This window comes from Heterocephalus glaber, unplaced genomic scaffold, assembly GCF_053883595.1.
Source record: "Heterocephalus glaber isolate CG9 unplaced genomic scaffold, H.glaber_assembly_v1.0 deba00001555, whole genome shotgun sequence".
NCBI lineage: Eukaryota > Metazoa > Chordata > Mammalia > Rodentia > Bathyergidae > Heterocephalus > Heterocephalus glaber.
Genome location: NW_028258346.1, coordinates 6,524,340 through 6,540,407, shown reverse-complemented (window position 1 = coordinate 6,540,407; position 16,068 = coordinate 6,524,340). Strand labels below are relative to the sequence as shown.

The window sequence follows — 16,068 nt, the reverse complement described above, 5'->3', positions numbered from 1 at the left end:
TAGATATTAAACCAAAGGTAATGTGAAATTGCATTCATAACGTGTTTGATACAACCATGTTATTTAAATTATATTATGAATAGGTGCATGCTAATCATTAATTTATAATAAAACAGAAATGACTTGAGAATTTATCTTGATTTGACACTTTTATTCGCTGTAGCTATTTAAATGTCATTTCATGGCTACAGTGAGGTGTGGTTAAAAGATTTCTGCAAACGAACAATGAAAAAAAAATACCAGGGAGCTCAAATGTTTTTGTAAATGACCCTGAGTTAATTAGAAAAATCTGCACCCTTTCCACTTCTTCTCACATGTCAGCTCTCATTAAATTAAAAAAAAAAAAACTTTCAAAGTTAAGAAATCCTACAGTTAACAAAAATTTTAAACTAGGATCAAGTGGGCACATTCTTCCATTTCTGTGTGATGTCATACCAAACACTTTTTAGCTGAATTTGAATTTGCAAGACTATGAATGATTTTTCAATGTAAGAAGTATCTGATCTAACACTAATTTCTTCTCTGCAGGCTAACTGTGCTGGGAACAGGTGGCTCTGCTTTCAATTACAGAGGGCTAGCATGCCAGTGTGAGGCCTGGATTAGTTCACCTTCTCACAGGGAATTTCCTCTGCTGGGAATGGATTTATTATGGCTTCACACATGGAATAGAGCTCATGTCAGCTGAGGGCAGTGACACATCATATGATTCAAATTAACCTGCAGTGGACTGTTCCGCAGGGCTTAGATTGTGTATTAAAATGACGACATTTTAAAAACAGCTTGAAAGAAACCAGGATTGCTGAACTGCAATGGTTCCAATTTGTTCCAACTAATCTATCACCTGCTTGAGATATTATTTTAGTGGGTTTTTGGTAGCTGCTGTTTTCCAGGTTTCTCCAAGCCACTGACCTTGCTAATGGGTACAATTGTTGCCTCTGAAGAAAGGAGGTGGGGGCTGGGAGAGCTTTGAAGGAGTTTTTGGTGCAAAAGTTAGGACTGGCCATTTGCCTAAGGTAATATTAAGTGAAGAGAGGAAATAAAGGAATACTTAAGAACTCCGAATTGGTTTTCCAAAAAACAAATGCAGCATTTATATCACCTTGTTCACAGAAAATAAGCCATAAAAAATGAATCTGGAAGGCTGGATTTAAGATCTTTTAAATTCACACCTTTTTAAAGAAAATTTAAGGTTAGGTAGTTATAATCACTATTTCCTTACATTTCAGCATCATAACTATTGTCATTGTTACCTAAATTCAACAGTATAAAAAGTTTACTGCTTTGGAGATGTAGCAATAAGACATTCTCTGGGAATAAGTGAATAGATGCATATACAGATTAAAAAACTAATGGAAGAAAAGATTCTTAATGATAACACTGCTGAGAACATTGCATAAAAAACAAGTATTATTTGTAATGCTTTTCTTATTGTTTGTAATGATTCTTATTTTTTAAGGGAAGGGAACAGTATTGGGGAATATTATAAAGTTGAACTTTGTTTTCCTCCTCAGCATAAATAATACTCCTCTTAAGTATCCTATTATATTAAATTTTAAAACAATTTCATGAATGTCAGAAATCTATAAAGTAGATAATATATTCATATGTCAAAAACATTTTAATGTGTCTTGTTATTTCCATTTAAATAATGTTACTATTTGCTATAGCTTTTTAATTTCCAAATTAACATAGAGTAGTAATCTGACAACATAATGACAGAAGGTAATTATCTGTGGAATATCTACTTACCTATTCTAAATGACAAACTGTTCACAGTAAGGAAAATTTTATCTAAGGTAGTAAATTTAGAAGCAGTTCAAGATTGTTAAGATGATGTTTTAGAGGAAATCTCACAGAGCTGACATAACATTCGAACTAACCTTCCCTTAATTTTAAAGAAAAAAAAAGTACTTTTAGTTATAATGTACACTACGTTTGATTTCCCACAATAAAAGGACCACTCTGAAAACACCTCTCCTGTGCTTCCAGATTTCTGAGTTGGGCCCTCAAAAACTATGATTGATGCTCTTGGAAAAGTCAGGTTTGATAAGTAATCATACATGCATAGCATAGTCTTCAAATAGCACTCACTTCATCTGAGAACTTGTTGAAATGCAGATTTGTAAGCCCTACTTTCAAGAACTATTAAATCACAATTTGTGTTTTAACACATTTTCCAGAGATGCTTCAAATGCAGCCTCACGTTTGAGCAGCACTATCACAAAATAACTATTTCAATTCAATTACTTAAAAGTTTGAATCTCCAAATACATTATCACTATTATTGAACAGACATGAAATCAGAAATGGTATATATCTAATTCCCAATTTGGAAAAGTACCTTAAGAAACACAAAAGTATAATTACTTTAAAAATCATATTTCTATTACATAGTCTTATCAAATGCTGGAATAATAAATATATAGTTTTTCATATATTCAATGATGTTTCTCTTATAATTCAATTTATTTGGCTGCTTTGAAAATATGGTTCTGAATCTAATATCAACTTGCAGATCCCCTTCTCTTTTACAAACAAATCAAACAGAAACCGCAAGACAACTTCTCAGCCAAACTCAGCGAAAGACTAAAACCAAAAGAAAGCTGAGACTCAAAATGAGAAATAAGAGTAAACTGAAGTTTCTCTGTCACTCTTCTATGAAGTAATCCTATTTCATCTGTTCTAACATGTTAAGTCTTTCACATATGATAACTCTAAAATCAGGAAATGTCTTACATCTGATATAATAAAAGAAAGCACTCTATCATAGTTGCAGTGGCAGAAGTTTTTTCTTAGTGGTACATAAAATGTCTTTTTCTACAATTTAGGGTTGGTTGAATTCAGTGAAAGCTGACACTTCATACTTAATAATGAGGTACTAGGACTTATTCTCTTCCAAGCTATCTACTACCTTACCCAAAGGTTTCTTCTAACCCTTCAATGCCTCCCTTATCCTTCATCATCAGTTTCTAACTTTCTTGCCATTCTTTAAAACCATGTCCAAGTATTTATCATGAATAGAAAGAGTTCTTCACACTAACACTGGAGGTACAAGCGTACAAAGAACCAGGCCCCAGGGTAGGGGCAAATGTAGGTAGTTTCAGGCTCTGTTCAATCCAGACATTGTGACTGGCCCTCTCCATCTGCAGTCATCATCACAGGCGCACTGATCCCCCACAACACATACACTCCACAGGGTCCACACACGGACATTTCCCTCACCAAAATTCATGCTTTGCAGAGTTGACAATGTAACATCATTGTTGAACACTCTTAAAGAAAAAAAATTCCTTTGATGATGAACACATTCTAAAAATACTGTTAAATATGAGAAGGAAAACTAAAATAGAGTAATTTTTATTAAATATATACCTAAAACCAAATTGAAGAGAATAAAAGAAGAAAAGGAACAAAAACCAAAAGAATAAGAAAAAGAACAGGAAAAAGAAGAGGAGAAAGAGAAGAAAAATATTTATACTAGAAGTAGTGTAGTAAAGATATTAAGATCTCGTCTCTAGAAATAGACAGATTTTTCAACCACTTAGATTCTTCTACCACTTATGAGTGTTCACGATTTGCTTCACTTTTCTAAGCTTTAGCTTCTTTATTTATAAAATGGTGATAATTGTAGTATCTATTTCTTGGCTATTTATGAATATGTAAAGCACATTTGATACCTGTAGCTATGTATCTCAAACTAATTACTGTGTCAAGAGCACTTTCTCAAGCATTTTAAATAAGTGTATTTAACTGTCTAATCTACCTATATACACTATCTTATGTATGAACATCACATGTTCCATCCATCCTTCCATCCATTTTATTTTCTTCATATACAGGTAAGAAAACTGAGGCACAGAGGGTAAGATCAATTCCTGAAGACCAAACAATTAAGAGAAAAGGTAGAAAATACATTGGATCTTTATCTTTAAGTCAGCTATTCTTTAGTTAACTATTTTTCTATCAGACTAGAGATAATCTTAAAGCATATTTATATTTGTCTTTTGATGTCTAGAATGGGCAGCCTAAAGAGTACATTTCAGGAAAGCAAATGAACTATTCATTTTTGGCAAGGAATGTCAAAATTTCCAACAGATCTTATATGTACGTCATTATAATCACCTGGTCCATTAAGAAAGTCTTTAATTTGTAGTGTGATAAGGGAAGGTGGGATACCACTTTTACTGTCCGTTTCTCCAGGCACTGTCTGAAGCCACACAGTGCTGTAATCAAGGCCTTCAGGAAGCATCTTCCCAAGATCTGAAGTGACAAAATTAAAATTAAAAATATCAGTTACATTACTAACATCTCATTTTAGTGTATGAATTTTTTTGCAGTAAATAATTCCATTCATTGTGGAGAATTGGTACATGTACGTAACACATCTCAATTTTTTTTTTCCCCCTTTCCCTTCGTCCCTTTTTTTGCCAGCATCAGATTCATTTATTTGTAAGTCCTTACAAAGTTTAGTGTATGAATTTGAGTTGATAAACAAAAAAAATTAAATAGCTTCCTACAACCTTCACTGTTTCATTTATTTGTGCACATACAGTATCCAAGTACTCATATGGAAAAAGATAAAACTTTTTATCACAAAACCATGGAATGAGTCCACAAAACCATGTTTTCCAGTACTAGGCCAAAGAGAAAAAGACATTTTAAATCTTAACTCATATCATCTTTGAATAAAGGTAAAGTTTCTGCACTCTGAGCTACTGACTATAAATGTTTAATAGTTGGATTAAAAAAAATGTTGGAAACAAAGAAAAACCAGCAACCTGTCAGCTTGAAAAAGACACATACATGTTCAAAGACGCAGTGCATTAGGACTACTTAAGGGTTATTTGATCTGTTTCAGAGTTTTACCAACATTACAATCACTTTTTACTATTAAGCTTTTGAAGTTACCTTCAGTAGCTTTCCCATAACCTTTTTTTTTTTTTTGGTACTGGGGATCGGTCTCAGGTCCTTGTGCTTGCACAGCAGGGAGAGAAGCCACTGAGCTAAATCGCCGGACCATAACCTTTTTTAATGATAAAACTCAGCCAATCTAGTTCCAATCTTCACTGAAACATGAATTTTTCAATTTTGACACTTTTCTGTTTAATATTATATATTTTTTACTATTTCTGGTTAATGTGTGTTTTAAAAAAAAGTATACTTTTGGCTATTGGTAATAGCAAACTGAATTTGCTTTTTAATATTTGGAAATGCAGTTCTTTATTGAAATAGCTCTTTAAATAAAAATGACTGCTATATCTTGGCCTACAGTATAGTAAGCTTTTAAAAAACTTCTAAATATTCATTTTCTTTTTTTTTTTTGTTTCATGATTGTTTTACACTCGGTGTTTTAATGGCCTGTGAATGTCAATTTTATAGAGATGTTCTTGCCATAGAGCCCATCCATTCCATTTTCAGACTATTTGAAATGTGTTATTAAAGGCTTATTTATTTTAGGTTTTATTGATTGGACTGCTTTCAAGAACAGCATTTACATACAGTGTATTATATTCAACATATGGTTTTATACTATTACTGTCATATGTGAACTGGGCATATAAATTCTGCCTTGGAATTTGTATTTCTTGACCTTATCATGTGATCCTTATGAAATGTGGCACATATGAACCTTTATATGATTTCAAAGAAAATACTAAAAGCAATTGTTCGTGACGTTAGATCTATGTGGTAAAGATCAAACACTAAGCTAGTGCAGTCTTCATTTTTTATACGATCATTGAATTTAAAGCCGTGAAAATATGCATAGTAGAACTGCTACACTAGTTTCTTTTTTAAATAAAATGGTTAGGTCTGGAGAAAGGATTATAGCAATCTGTTGCTGGTATATGCTATACTCTGTGGAAGCTATTTAAATCAACTAAGACCTGAGCATTTCTAGGATCTCACCTATCTAAATATCATCAAAATGGTTTTATAATTTTTTACATTGACGAAAACTAAAAGCAAAACACTATATAACAGAAAACAACAACAATTAATGAACAGAAATGAACTAAAAATGAGAGAAGCTGAGCTGGTCCCAGCACCCAGAAGGAAGCTCCCCTGCCGCCATTCCATGCTCCTAGGGCAGAGAAGCTCAGTTGGTCCCAGCACCTGGAAAGAAGCTCCCCCCCTGCCATTCCATGGTCCTAAGGCAGAGAAAGTGAGCCGGTCCCAGCACCTGGAAGGAAGCTCCCCCGCTGCCATTCCATGCTCCTAGGGCAGAGAAGCTGAGCTAGTCCCAGCACCTAAAAGGAAGGTCCCCTGCTGCCATTCCACACTCGTAGGGCAGAGAAGGTGAGCCGTGAGGGGCATCAGAAGCAACCCCCCACCCCCCGTGGGAATGAGAAGACACATAAACAAGCCTCAAAAACAGACTTCCAGATCACCTACAGCAACCCCAAAGGGAAACAAGATGGAACACTCTGATACTCAACCACCTGGACTCTCTGAACTGGCAACAAAAGAGGATCTGGGAAAAATGAAATCAGAAATAATTACCCAGATAACAGCAAAGATTGTGCTCATGGTGCAAGACATGATTAATAAATCTAGAGAGGACACAGATAAAAAAATAGAGGATCTGAGGAACATGATGGAATCCCAACATAGGAAACAAACAGAATCCATAAAACAGATACAAACAGATTTCCAGGAGATTAAAAGCTCCATCAAAAGTCTGTGTGGCAGAATAAACCAATGTGAGGATAGAATTTCAGATATAGAAGATAAGATTGCAATTAGTGAGGAGGAAAACAAAAATTGCTTTAAAACTGTAAGGGAACATGAGAAATCAATCCAGCAGCTGCTAGACAATGCAAAGAAGAATAATATAAGACTGACTGGAGTCAATGAAGAAAGAGGAGAGAGTGCAGATGACATAAAAAAACTGTTCACAGAAGTGATGGCAGAAAACTTCCCAAGGAGGGGAAAAAACTTGACATACAGATAAGTGAGGTATATTGGACTCCAGCTAGCCTTGATCAAAAAAAATCTACACATAGGCATATAATAGTTAGGATTCCATAAATCCAACAGAAGAATAAAATTCTACAAGCAGTGAGAGAAAAGAAACAAATCACATACAAAGGAAAGCCCATCAGAATCACAGCAGACTTCTCAATGCAAACCCTCAAGGCAGGAAGAGCTTGGTGTGATGTATTTCAAGCCCTAAAGGAAAACAGCCTCCAACCCAGATTCATGTACCCTGCAAAACTATCTTTCAAAATGGATGGAGAAATAAGATACTTTGATGATAAAGAGCACCTCAGGAACTTCATGAATACCAAACCGGCACTCCAACAAATTTTAGACAATACCCTAGGAAAAGACAATGAGGATCACAACCCCAGGAAGCCCAGCAGAACAAATCCATTGGGCATGACAAATTAAACGCAAAGGGGGAGAATCCAACAAAAAGAAAAAGTCCTGACAAGGCTTTTAAAACTTTTAACTTCATCTCCCTAATGAGTGTATAATTCAATCTTGTTATTGTACTGATTAGTATTTTTGTGATTCTAGAGTTGCACACCTTTCCTTGTGCTGTACTGGCTATTTATCATCTTCTTATGTCTACTTTTTAATTGGGTTGCCTATTAATGAGCTGTAAGAGTTCTTTGTATATTCTGGTCATAGGTTATATGCATTGTAAATATGGTCTGTTGAAGGACTACTTTTCATTTTAATGATGTCATTTAAAGTTCTAAATTTTGATGGAATCTCATTTATCAATCTTTTTCTTTTATACATCATGTTTTTTGTATCCTAGGTAGTTCTTGACTATCCTAAATTCATAAACATTTTCTCTTATAATTTCTTCTTAAAGTTTTATACTTTTAGGCTTTCATATTTAGGTTCATAGATCCCTTCAAGATATTTTTATGTATGGAAATAAAGGGTTGAGGTTATTTTTTTATATATGGATACCAGGTGTTCTAGTGCCATTTGCTGAAAACACTGTTTTCCTTGGCTCTTGAATTGAGTTTATATTCTATAAAATGCTAATGTTAAATAATCTTTCAAAACTCAGTGGACCATATATGTGTGATTCTATTTCTAGATTCTCTCTTTTATTCAAATGATCTATATGTCTTTCCTTACACCAACACTGCCTTGATTACTGTAGCTTCAGAAGAAGTCTTAAAATTAGGTACTAAACGTCTTCCAACACTGTTTTTGGTTTTTAACTTTTCTAGGTCCTTTGTACTCCTACATAACTTTTAAATTTCAATATCCAATCTTCACTTATAGCAAGTATACAGTGACCTGCATTTTTATATATACCTTGTGTTTTCTAATCCTGCTAAATTCAAATACAAGTTCTAGGGCCTCCTAGAGATTTCTTAGTATTTTCTCTGTAGATGATCATTTCATCTACATACAAAGATTTTGCTTGTCAATCCTATCCTAATTGTGTCATTTTATTGCCAGACTATTTTGGTTGGGCCTAGGTTTTAAAGTTTAATGGACAGATAAAGAGTAAGCATATCTGCTCTTGTTCCCCACCTTAAGGAGAAAGCATTGTATCTTCTCCATTCATATAAGGCGTTCTTGCTGGAAGTATGGAGTACATGTCTTTAATCTGTTGAGAAGGTTCTGTTCTACTTCTAGTCTCCTACAGCTTTTACCATGAACAGCTGTGGAATTTAGTCCAATAATTTTTCTCCAACTAGTGGCAGGATCATATGGCTTTTTCCTCTGCTGAAATCATGACTTTTGGGGGTGGATCTTCCAATGCTGAACCAACACTGCCATCCCTATAATAAAACCACTTTCTACATCCTGCCAGATCTGACTTCTAATAATTTGTTTTGTTAAACAAATTTCTATCTTTGTTCATACTTTTTTCTTCTATTATCTTTATCTAATTTTAGGATTAGCACAATGTTGATTTCCTAAAATGAGGGGAGAAGTGCTCCTTTCTTTTTCTGCTTTAAATGTTTGATATAATTTATCAGTTAAAATGTATATGAGCCTGTTGTTGTCATATAGGTAGGTTTCCAAGCTAGGAATATACTTTCTTTAATAGGTGCTATTCAACTTTTATATTTCCTCCAGAGTTAGTTTCATTAATTTGTCTTCCAAGGTACTTCTTAGAAGTTGTCAAATTTATTTCAAAACACATTTTTGTAATATCCTTTCTATATCCTTTTAAATTCTGTAAAATCTGTGGTAATGTCTCCTAGATCTTGATATTTTAATTTAAAAAATGTATAATTGATATTGTGTAATAGGAAGTAAAGGTCTAAAGGAGCAGGGAAGTGGGAGAGGTAGGGGAAAGGAAAGAAGGGAAAAAAATATGAGAAAAGGAAAAAAATGGAAACAAAATCTCTGCAAATAGGGAAGGGTGGAGGGGGTAAAGGGAGGGCAGCGGAAGGGGAAAAAAAAAAAGAACCAAGATACTCATGTAATGGTACAAGATCCCAATGATGTATGTAACTGTATTTTATACCTAAAATGTACCAAAAACCTTAATGGGGGAAAAAAATAAAGAAATGAACTAAACATAATGAACACAGTATTTTTTTCAGAGTAGGTCTTGCAGTTTATTATGGGCTGGCCTTGAACTCAGTATGTAGCCCAGACTGGCCTTGAACTTGTGGTGATTCTCCTGCTTTAGCCTCCTGAGTGCTGGGATTATAGGAATGAGCCATCACACCTGGGTCAAATGAATTATAATGATGCAGGAATATTAATATGATGTATAAAAATGACAAGTAAAATAGGATAAGAAAAGTAACAAGAATTGCATATCTCACTTGTATGGAGTATGAAAAAATTGTTATGTTTGTGGCATTTAAAAAATAAAATCCATTTATTATACTTTTCTAAAGATAAGGATTCTCAGTAGTAGGGGAATGTGTACCATGGATAAGTATGTTATCTATCATATGAAACATCAACAACACTAAGACTCCAAAAATAGAAAACATACGACTGACATTGTATATGATTATATAAAACGTTTGTAAAGGTTATCATCAATAAAAAGTCAAATAAAAAGTGACAAATTGCAACATATGTGACAGTGACAGAAAAGATATCAACATAAAAAATTCACATAGTCAAACAGATACCAATAATAAAACCAGTGGACACTACAATAAGAAATTAATTAAAAAAATTAATGAACAATAGATGAAGAAAAGCAAATGATATAAACATTTAGAAGAAATTAAGTTAGCTAAAATAAACATTTTAAGATAGAGATTTTCACTTGTTAGCCTCAGACTGAGTTGGGGGTTTGTGATTGGATGTTTACTCTTATTCAATAGTGGTAGGCCTTTAGGAAGCATAATTTTATAATACACAACACATTTTGAATATATATATCATTTGATCCAACAAATTAACTTGTAGGTATTCCAAAGTAAAAAATCAGGTAAGTATATACATGCATGTATATACATACACACTTACTCATTGTAGAATTATTTACCACTTTTCTTCTGGGTTCTTCACTGATTTATACAAGTAAATATTTCTTCTTTGTATGCCAGTTGTTTTTCAAATATATTCTGGTGCTTTTTTGCAGGGACACTTTTTTTAATCAATGTGGTAAAAATATAGTAACTTTTATTTTCTCAATTTATCTCTAGGTAATTATAGATATTCTTATTTAGTTTCTTGAAGCATTTTAAAGTTTTCATTTTTACTTTTAGCTGTTTAATCTTTATGGAGAGTGCTGCTTTATGAAAAATGGAAACAATATGTTCAGATTCACTGTTCAGAATATAAAAACTAAAATGAGAGCAATGGGATAGGGATTTAGCTCAGTGGTTCTGCTGCCTGCCTCCCAAGTGCAAGGTCCCAAGTTCGATCTCCGGTACCAAAAAAAAAAAAAATAAATAAATAAAATAAAATAAAATGAGAAAGACAAGTTTCATCATTGGATTAGATATAAAAGATTGTAAATATCTTGTGGGGAGGTGAAGAAGACAAATGGATCCTCCTATGCATGGTGGATAAGAGTGTACATGCAGTACAGTATTTTTGGAGAGTTGAGAATGACTGTCAAAATTCTACATGTTCATGCCCTTTGGATCAGAAAAGTCATCTGCAAAACTCTACCTTAAAGAACTACTAAAGAATACATAGATAAATGTTCAGAGAAGTGTACTATACTATCATTTAAAATATTAAAAATCTGGGAAATATAAAACTGAATATCCATCTATACAGAAATGGTAAAATGATGGCTAAACTTGAATACTGCATAGAATGCTATGCTGCTTTATTCTAAAAAGAATAGAGTGAGTCTCGTGTACTAATATAGAAGAGCTTTAGAGTGTAGTTCAGTGAATAAAACAGCAAAACAGGACACTAGTAAATCCAAGTCTGAGAATCTTCCTTTATACCTACATATACATATATATACATATTCACTTTATGTTCAAGTACCAGAGGACAACCGCCTTTGGGATGGTCCTAAACATAAGTTGATATATGGACCCAAAAGTTAATCAGGAGTGAAAACAAAATAGGACTCTTTATCAAGCATTTACAAAAATTTAAAAAAAGGGGGAAAGGAAACAGTGTTTCAATAGATATTCAATGTCTTTCCCTCATCAAGGTAAAAAGTGGGTGAACAACAAATTCTGATAATGTGTCAGTGAGGGGCCTTTGTGCCTTTCTTATGGTAGAAGTCAGAGGGCCTGGCCTTCTGGGGCAGTGACAGGGGTAAATGAGTTAGTAGGAGACAAAAAGAACCAACTGGCAATGTTAGGTAGCAGAATCGGATCTAAGAACAAAAGCAACTGTAAGAGTCTAGGAAATCTCCCTGAAGAAATAAAAATTTTGATGACTATTTCCCAACAAAATATGAGGACAAATGGCTTTAAATGTATATCTGACTTATATAGGTTTATGATTGATGACTTCTGAACATATGATAAAACTACTATCTCCCATGTAAATAGAGAGGGGTGGAGGGGTTGAAGGGAGGGCAGGAGAATGGGGAAAAAATAAGAACCAAGATGGATTAGGTAAAGGTGCAAATTTCCAATGATGAATGTCATTATATTGTATACCTTAAATGTACCAATAAAATTAATTTTTTAAAAATGAGTCATAACTCACTTAAAAAAGATACTGTTATGGACAAAGTTGTAATATTTGTTTTCCTTTTGGGCTGACGTGGCCTCCAAAAGAAAGTACTATTTCATCATACCATGTCACAAAGAATATCTAAAGAAAAAATTTACCAAAGGCTTGAGTTCCTATATTAATCAAGGTACTAGCTTTCAAAAAAATTTGATTCAGACTGTGTTGTTACCAATATTTTGCTCTTCAGAAAAATCTTACTTTTAAACTTCTTGGAAGAGTTTTCACTGAATATGATATATAAGAGGTCTCTTGAAGTGTTATTCACTATTATTTTGTGTATTTTCTTTCTTTTTTGTTTTGTTTTTGATTTTTTGGCACCAGGGATCAAACTTGGGACCTTACACTTGCGAGGCAGGCAGCAGAGCTAAATCCCCAGCCTATTTTGTGTATTTTCTATGTGAAATGATCATTCACAGAATTAAGTATATCTTTACGTATCATTTGGATTGTACAAAACATAATTCAGTGCAGTCAACTCAAATGAAAAAATAGATTTCACAAAAAAGTTGCGTTTTTTACTAAGGCATTAAAGAAAATATTTTTTGCTTTCCCTATAGATTTCAATGATAATTTTCTCATTTTAAGACTGATGTAACACTAAATATACAATGAAGTCCAGTTACTTTCACACTTGATACTTCTAAGTGTGCAACATGTTACAGAAATCAAAATTTTAACACGTTTTATACTACGAATAAAGAACTTAAAATTTTAAAAAACCAAGTGCCGCAAAAGTCTGCTCATTTCAAAGCTAAGTATCTGGAGTGAGACTCTAAATTGACATCATTTTCCTCTTCACTTTCCCCTCTCTTCTCTACTGTTTACTTTCATTAATCACAGGCGTGTAGTAGACTCTACAATAGGTGTCTCCTTCTGCTTTCTCTTGATGTAGGAGTGCTTGGCAGAGGAAATGGTTAAGGAATGGTAAAAAGAAAAATCCATCCAGTAGTCATTTTCCCCTTAGCTACAGGCAAAGGTTTTTGTTGTGGGAGATGCTAGTAACTGTAGTTACAACAATGTTGTTTTTCCTTAAATTAATTTCTTTATAATACCTTTGTTTTTTATACTTCTGTGGACATGAGTGCTAACTTACATATGAAGCACTACCAAAGAAACTAAACTTCCGTATGGAGGAAAGTTTTCATAAACTCGTGTTATTGAAAAAAGTCTAATTATTTCAAATTTAGGGAATAAGTCCTGAAATATAAGCCTTTGATTAATTAGGCCTTAGAGTACCCATTTTTAATCTTTGTTTTTCTTTTATGGTACTGGATATTGAACCCAAAGCCTTTGAAATGAAATACATCCCCAGCCCTTTCAAAAATTTTTAAATTTTGAGAGAGTCTCACCAAGTCAGTAAATTGCCTTGGTTGGGCTCACACTTGCAATCTTCCTGCCTCAGTTTCCCAGAATATGTTAGGATTAAAGGATTAAATACCTAGCATTTTTTGTGTGTGAAATTAGGTCTTGTACATTGCCCAGGCTGGCCTCAAATTCCTAGGCTTAAATGATTCCCCCAGCTCAGCCTCCTCTATAGCTAGAACCACAGGTGCAAGCCACTGTCTCCAGATTAATCATGTTTCTTCAGCAAGCAAATAGTCTATCTACTCTTGGCATTAGCCTCTTGCTATATTAATCTTATCTTGTTGATACCTGCAATCCTTAGCATCAACTTTTGAAATGGCATTTGCTTAAATTCCCAATCATATTGATGCTAATGTTAGCATTACAGATGATATGATTAAAATCAATGTTTTTCCTAAACTATTATTACTGTAGATTCAAATTTCAGTGATATTTTTGTTCTGATGTCATATTGCATTGACTAGACTTTCTTTTTTGATAGTAGCATATGATAAAAACATCACAAACTGTCCAGAAATTAATAAAATGAGCATGTGTGTTATGCAGGACTAGGAATAACCTCAAAATTTACTTCCTTCTTCATTCATCAGTTCTAGAAAGTCCGCAAGATCTGTGATTTTAAAAAATGAAATAACAGATGGTACATTTTTATTCATTTATTCAGGAAATCTTTAGTGAACAGTTATACAAGTTATAGGTATACTCTAGTCCACCATAACTAGTGGAGCCAGGCCTGTCTCATTCTGCCACAGAACCAAGGAGGTGTCTACAGCTGCCTTTGGTCTGAGGTAAACTGGGCTTCATACTCATGAAAGGGCATTTAAGTGACTTTTGGTGAATTCTTGAGGGTGGAACTGGAAGATGATATAGTGTCCTATAAGAGGTTTGAGAAATAGCTTGTTACTGACCTAGGGCTTTACTGAGAAGTTTTAATGTCATGAAATTTTCACACATTTTGTTCTATATGAGAGTTTATAAAATGGGACAAAGTGTGGAGTGATGAAAAAAACTCTGGAGGTAGTCACATCTTGGTATAAATCCTGATGATCCCTTTAGGTAAATTTGTTTCCAAAATAAAAGTTGTGAAATATTATATAAGATAACGTATGTAAACTTGTTTCAATGGGACTTCTCATGGTAGGAATTAGTCATCATTTTAGCAAAAATATAAACAAAATGAGTATGCATAGCTATTTTGTTCAGTGTATACTCCTCCTGTTTTAAAAAATGTTTTAAAATCTCCCATCTTAAATAAGAGGAATATAGGGACCCGAGACCCGAGTTCAATCCCCGGTACAAAAAAAAAAAAAAAAAATTAAAAGCTTTGTTTACTCGTAGAAATTATAGCCAGTTTTAGTCTTAAAAATGGTAGGCCTTTTTATATTAATTATTGAGGCTTCAAATAATACTCAACATTATTTTACTTCTCTAATAGTACTTCTAGCCACAGACCTAACAATTTCCCTCTACTTTGGTTCTAAAGATTATCAAAATTACCTTCCTTTTTTACCTTTTCTTTCCTTCCCTCCCCCACCCTCTTATTTTTTCTTTTTCCTTTTCCCTTGGTGTGTGTAGTACTGGGGACTGAACCCAGAGCCTCCAAAATGAGCTTCATCCCTAACTCCTTTGCTATTTTTTATTTTAGGACAGGGTCTTGCTAAGTTGCTAGGTTGCACAAGCTGAGCTGGACCTTATGATCCTCCTGACTTAGCCTCCCAGAATGCAGGAATTTCAGGTGTGTGCCTCCTCTCTCTGCTCCAAATCACATTCTTACTTTCTTTCCTATCCCTTAGAGGATTGTTACCTATATATGAATCAAGGAATCGATAATGTGCAAGCCAAGAGCAGTCTAGGTACATAAATCTTTTTATAAATAGCCTGAATGAAATGAGATTTTACAATACTTTACAAGTAAACATGGGAAATATATCAGGATTTCAGTTTCACAGACTTTGTAAAGGAAGATCAAGCAGAAGTCACAGCTAGAGTAGGGTGGGAGAAAATACATATACATAAACAGGAATCAGAGCAATAGGGGAGTACTTATGAGATTCTTTGCTCTCCTACCCTTTCAATTCTTTTGTTTGTGGAGATGTGTTTTAATATTCCTTTTATCTTCAGCCAAAACCCAAGGATGTTACTTAATAGAACTTGTAGAAATTTTAAAGGAAAACATTTTGGAGGACCTATCACACTAAATCTGTTTGCCTCTATGAAATTAATGTTCAAACTTCCAAGGGAACTCAGAATCACAACTGACCTTGTTTTGACTATATCAATGGCTCAAAGTACAATTCCTACCATGAGAGGTTACCATCAGGACAACTACCTCCTGGCCACTGGACATGTAAAAGGCAAGGCTATAAGCCTTTACATTTTCATTTTAAATTTTATTTACTTTTATTATTAGTGTCTGTTTGCAATTTACTTACATTCATTTTTATCATTTAGTGTATTTTTATCATTAATATATGTTGTACTATAATAGTTACATTCATTTTGAGGAATTGGTACATGTATATAGGATATCTTGATCATTCTTATTTTTATATATTTCTATGACTCATAGTTTAAATGGCTATTTTCCTTTTCTTTTTA

General features: G+C 33.6%; 1 protein-coding gene across 9 annotated transcripts in view; it reads right to left on the bottom strand.

Moving 5' to 3' along the window:
* The window catches only part of Vps13b (vacuolar protein sorting 13 homolog B), a 728,055-nt gene that overhangs the window by 220,323 nt on the left and 491,664 nt on the right, over positions 1–16,068 (bottom strand). For 8 of the 9 annotated variants that reach the window (XM_087190742.1, XM_087190740.1, XM_087190746.1 and 5 more), the window contains one exon: positions 4,123–4,260. The exons of the other annotated variant lie outside the window; for it this stretch is intronic. In XM_087190742.1, the coding sequence (XP_087046868.1) occupies positions 4,123–4,260 (138 nt within the window). The remainder of the gene's footprint in view (positions 1–4,122; positions 4,261–16,068) is intronic. 9 annotated transcript variants of the gene reach the window in all.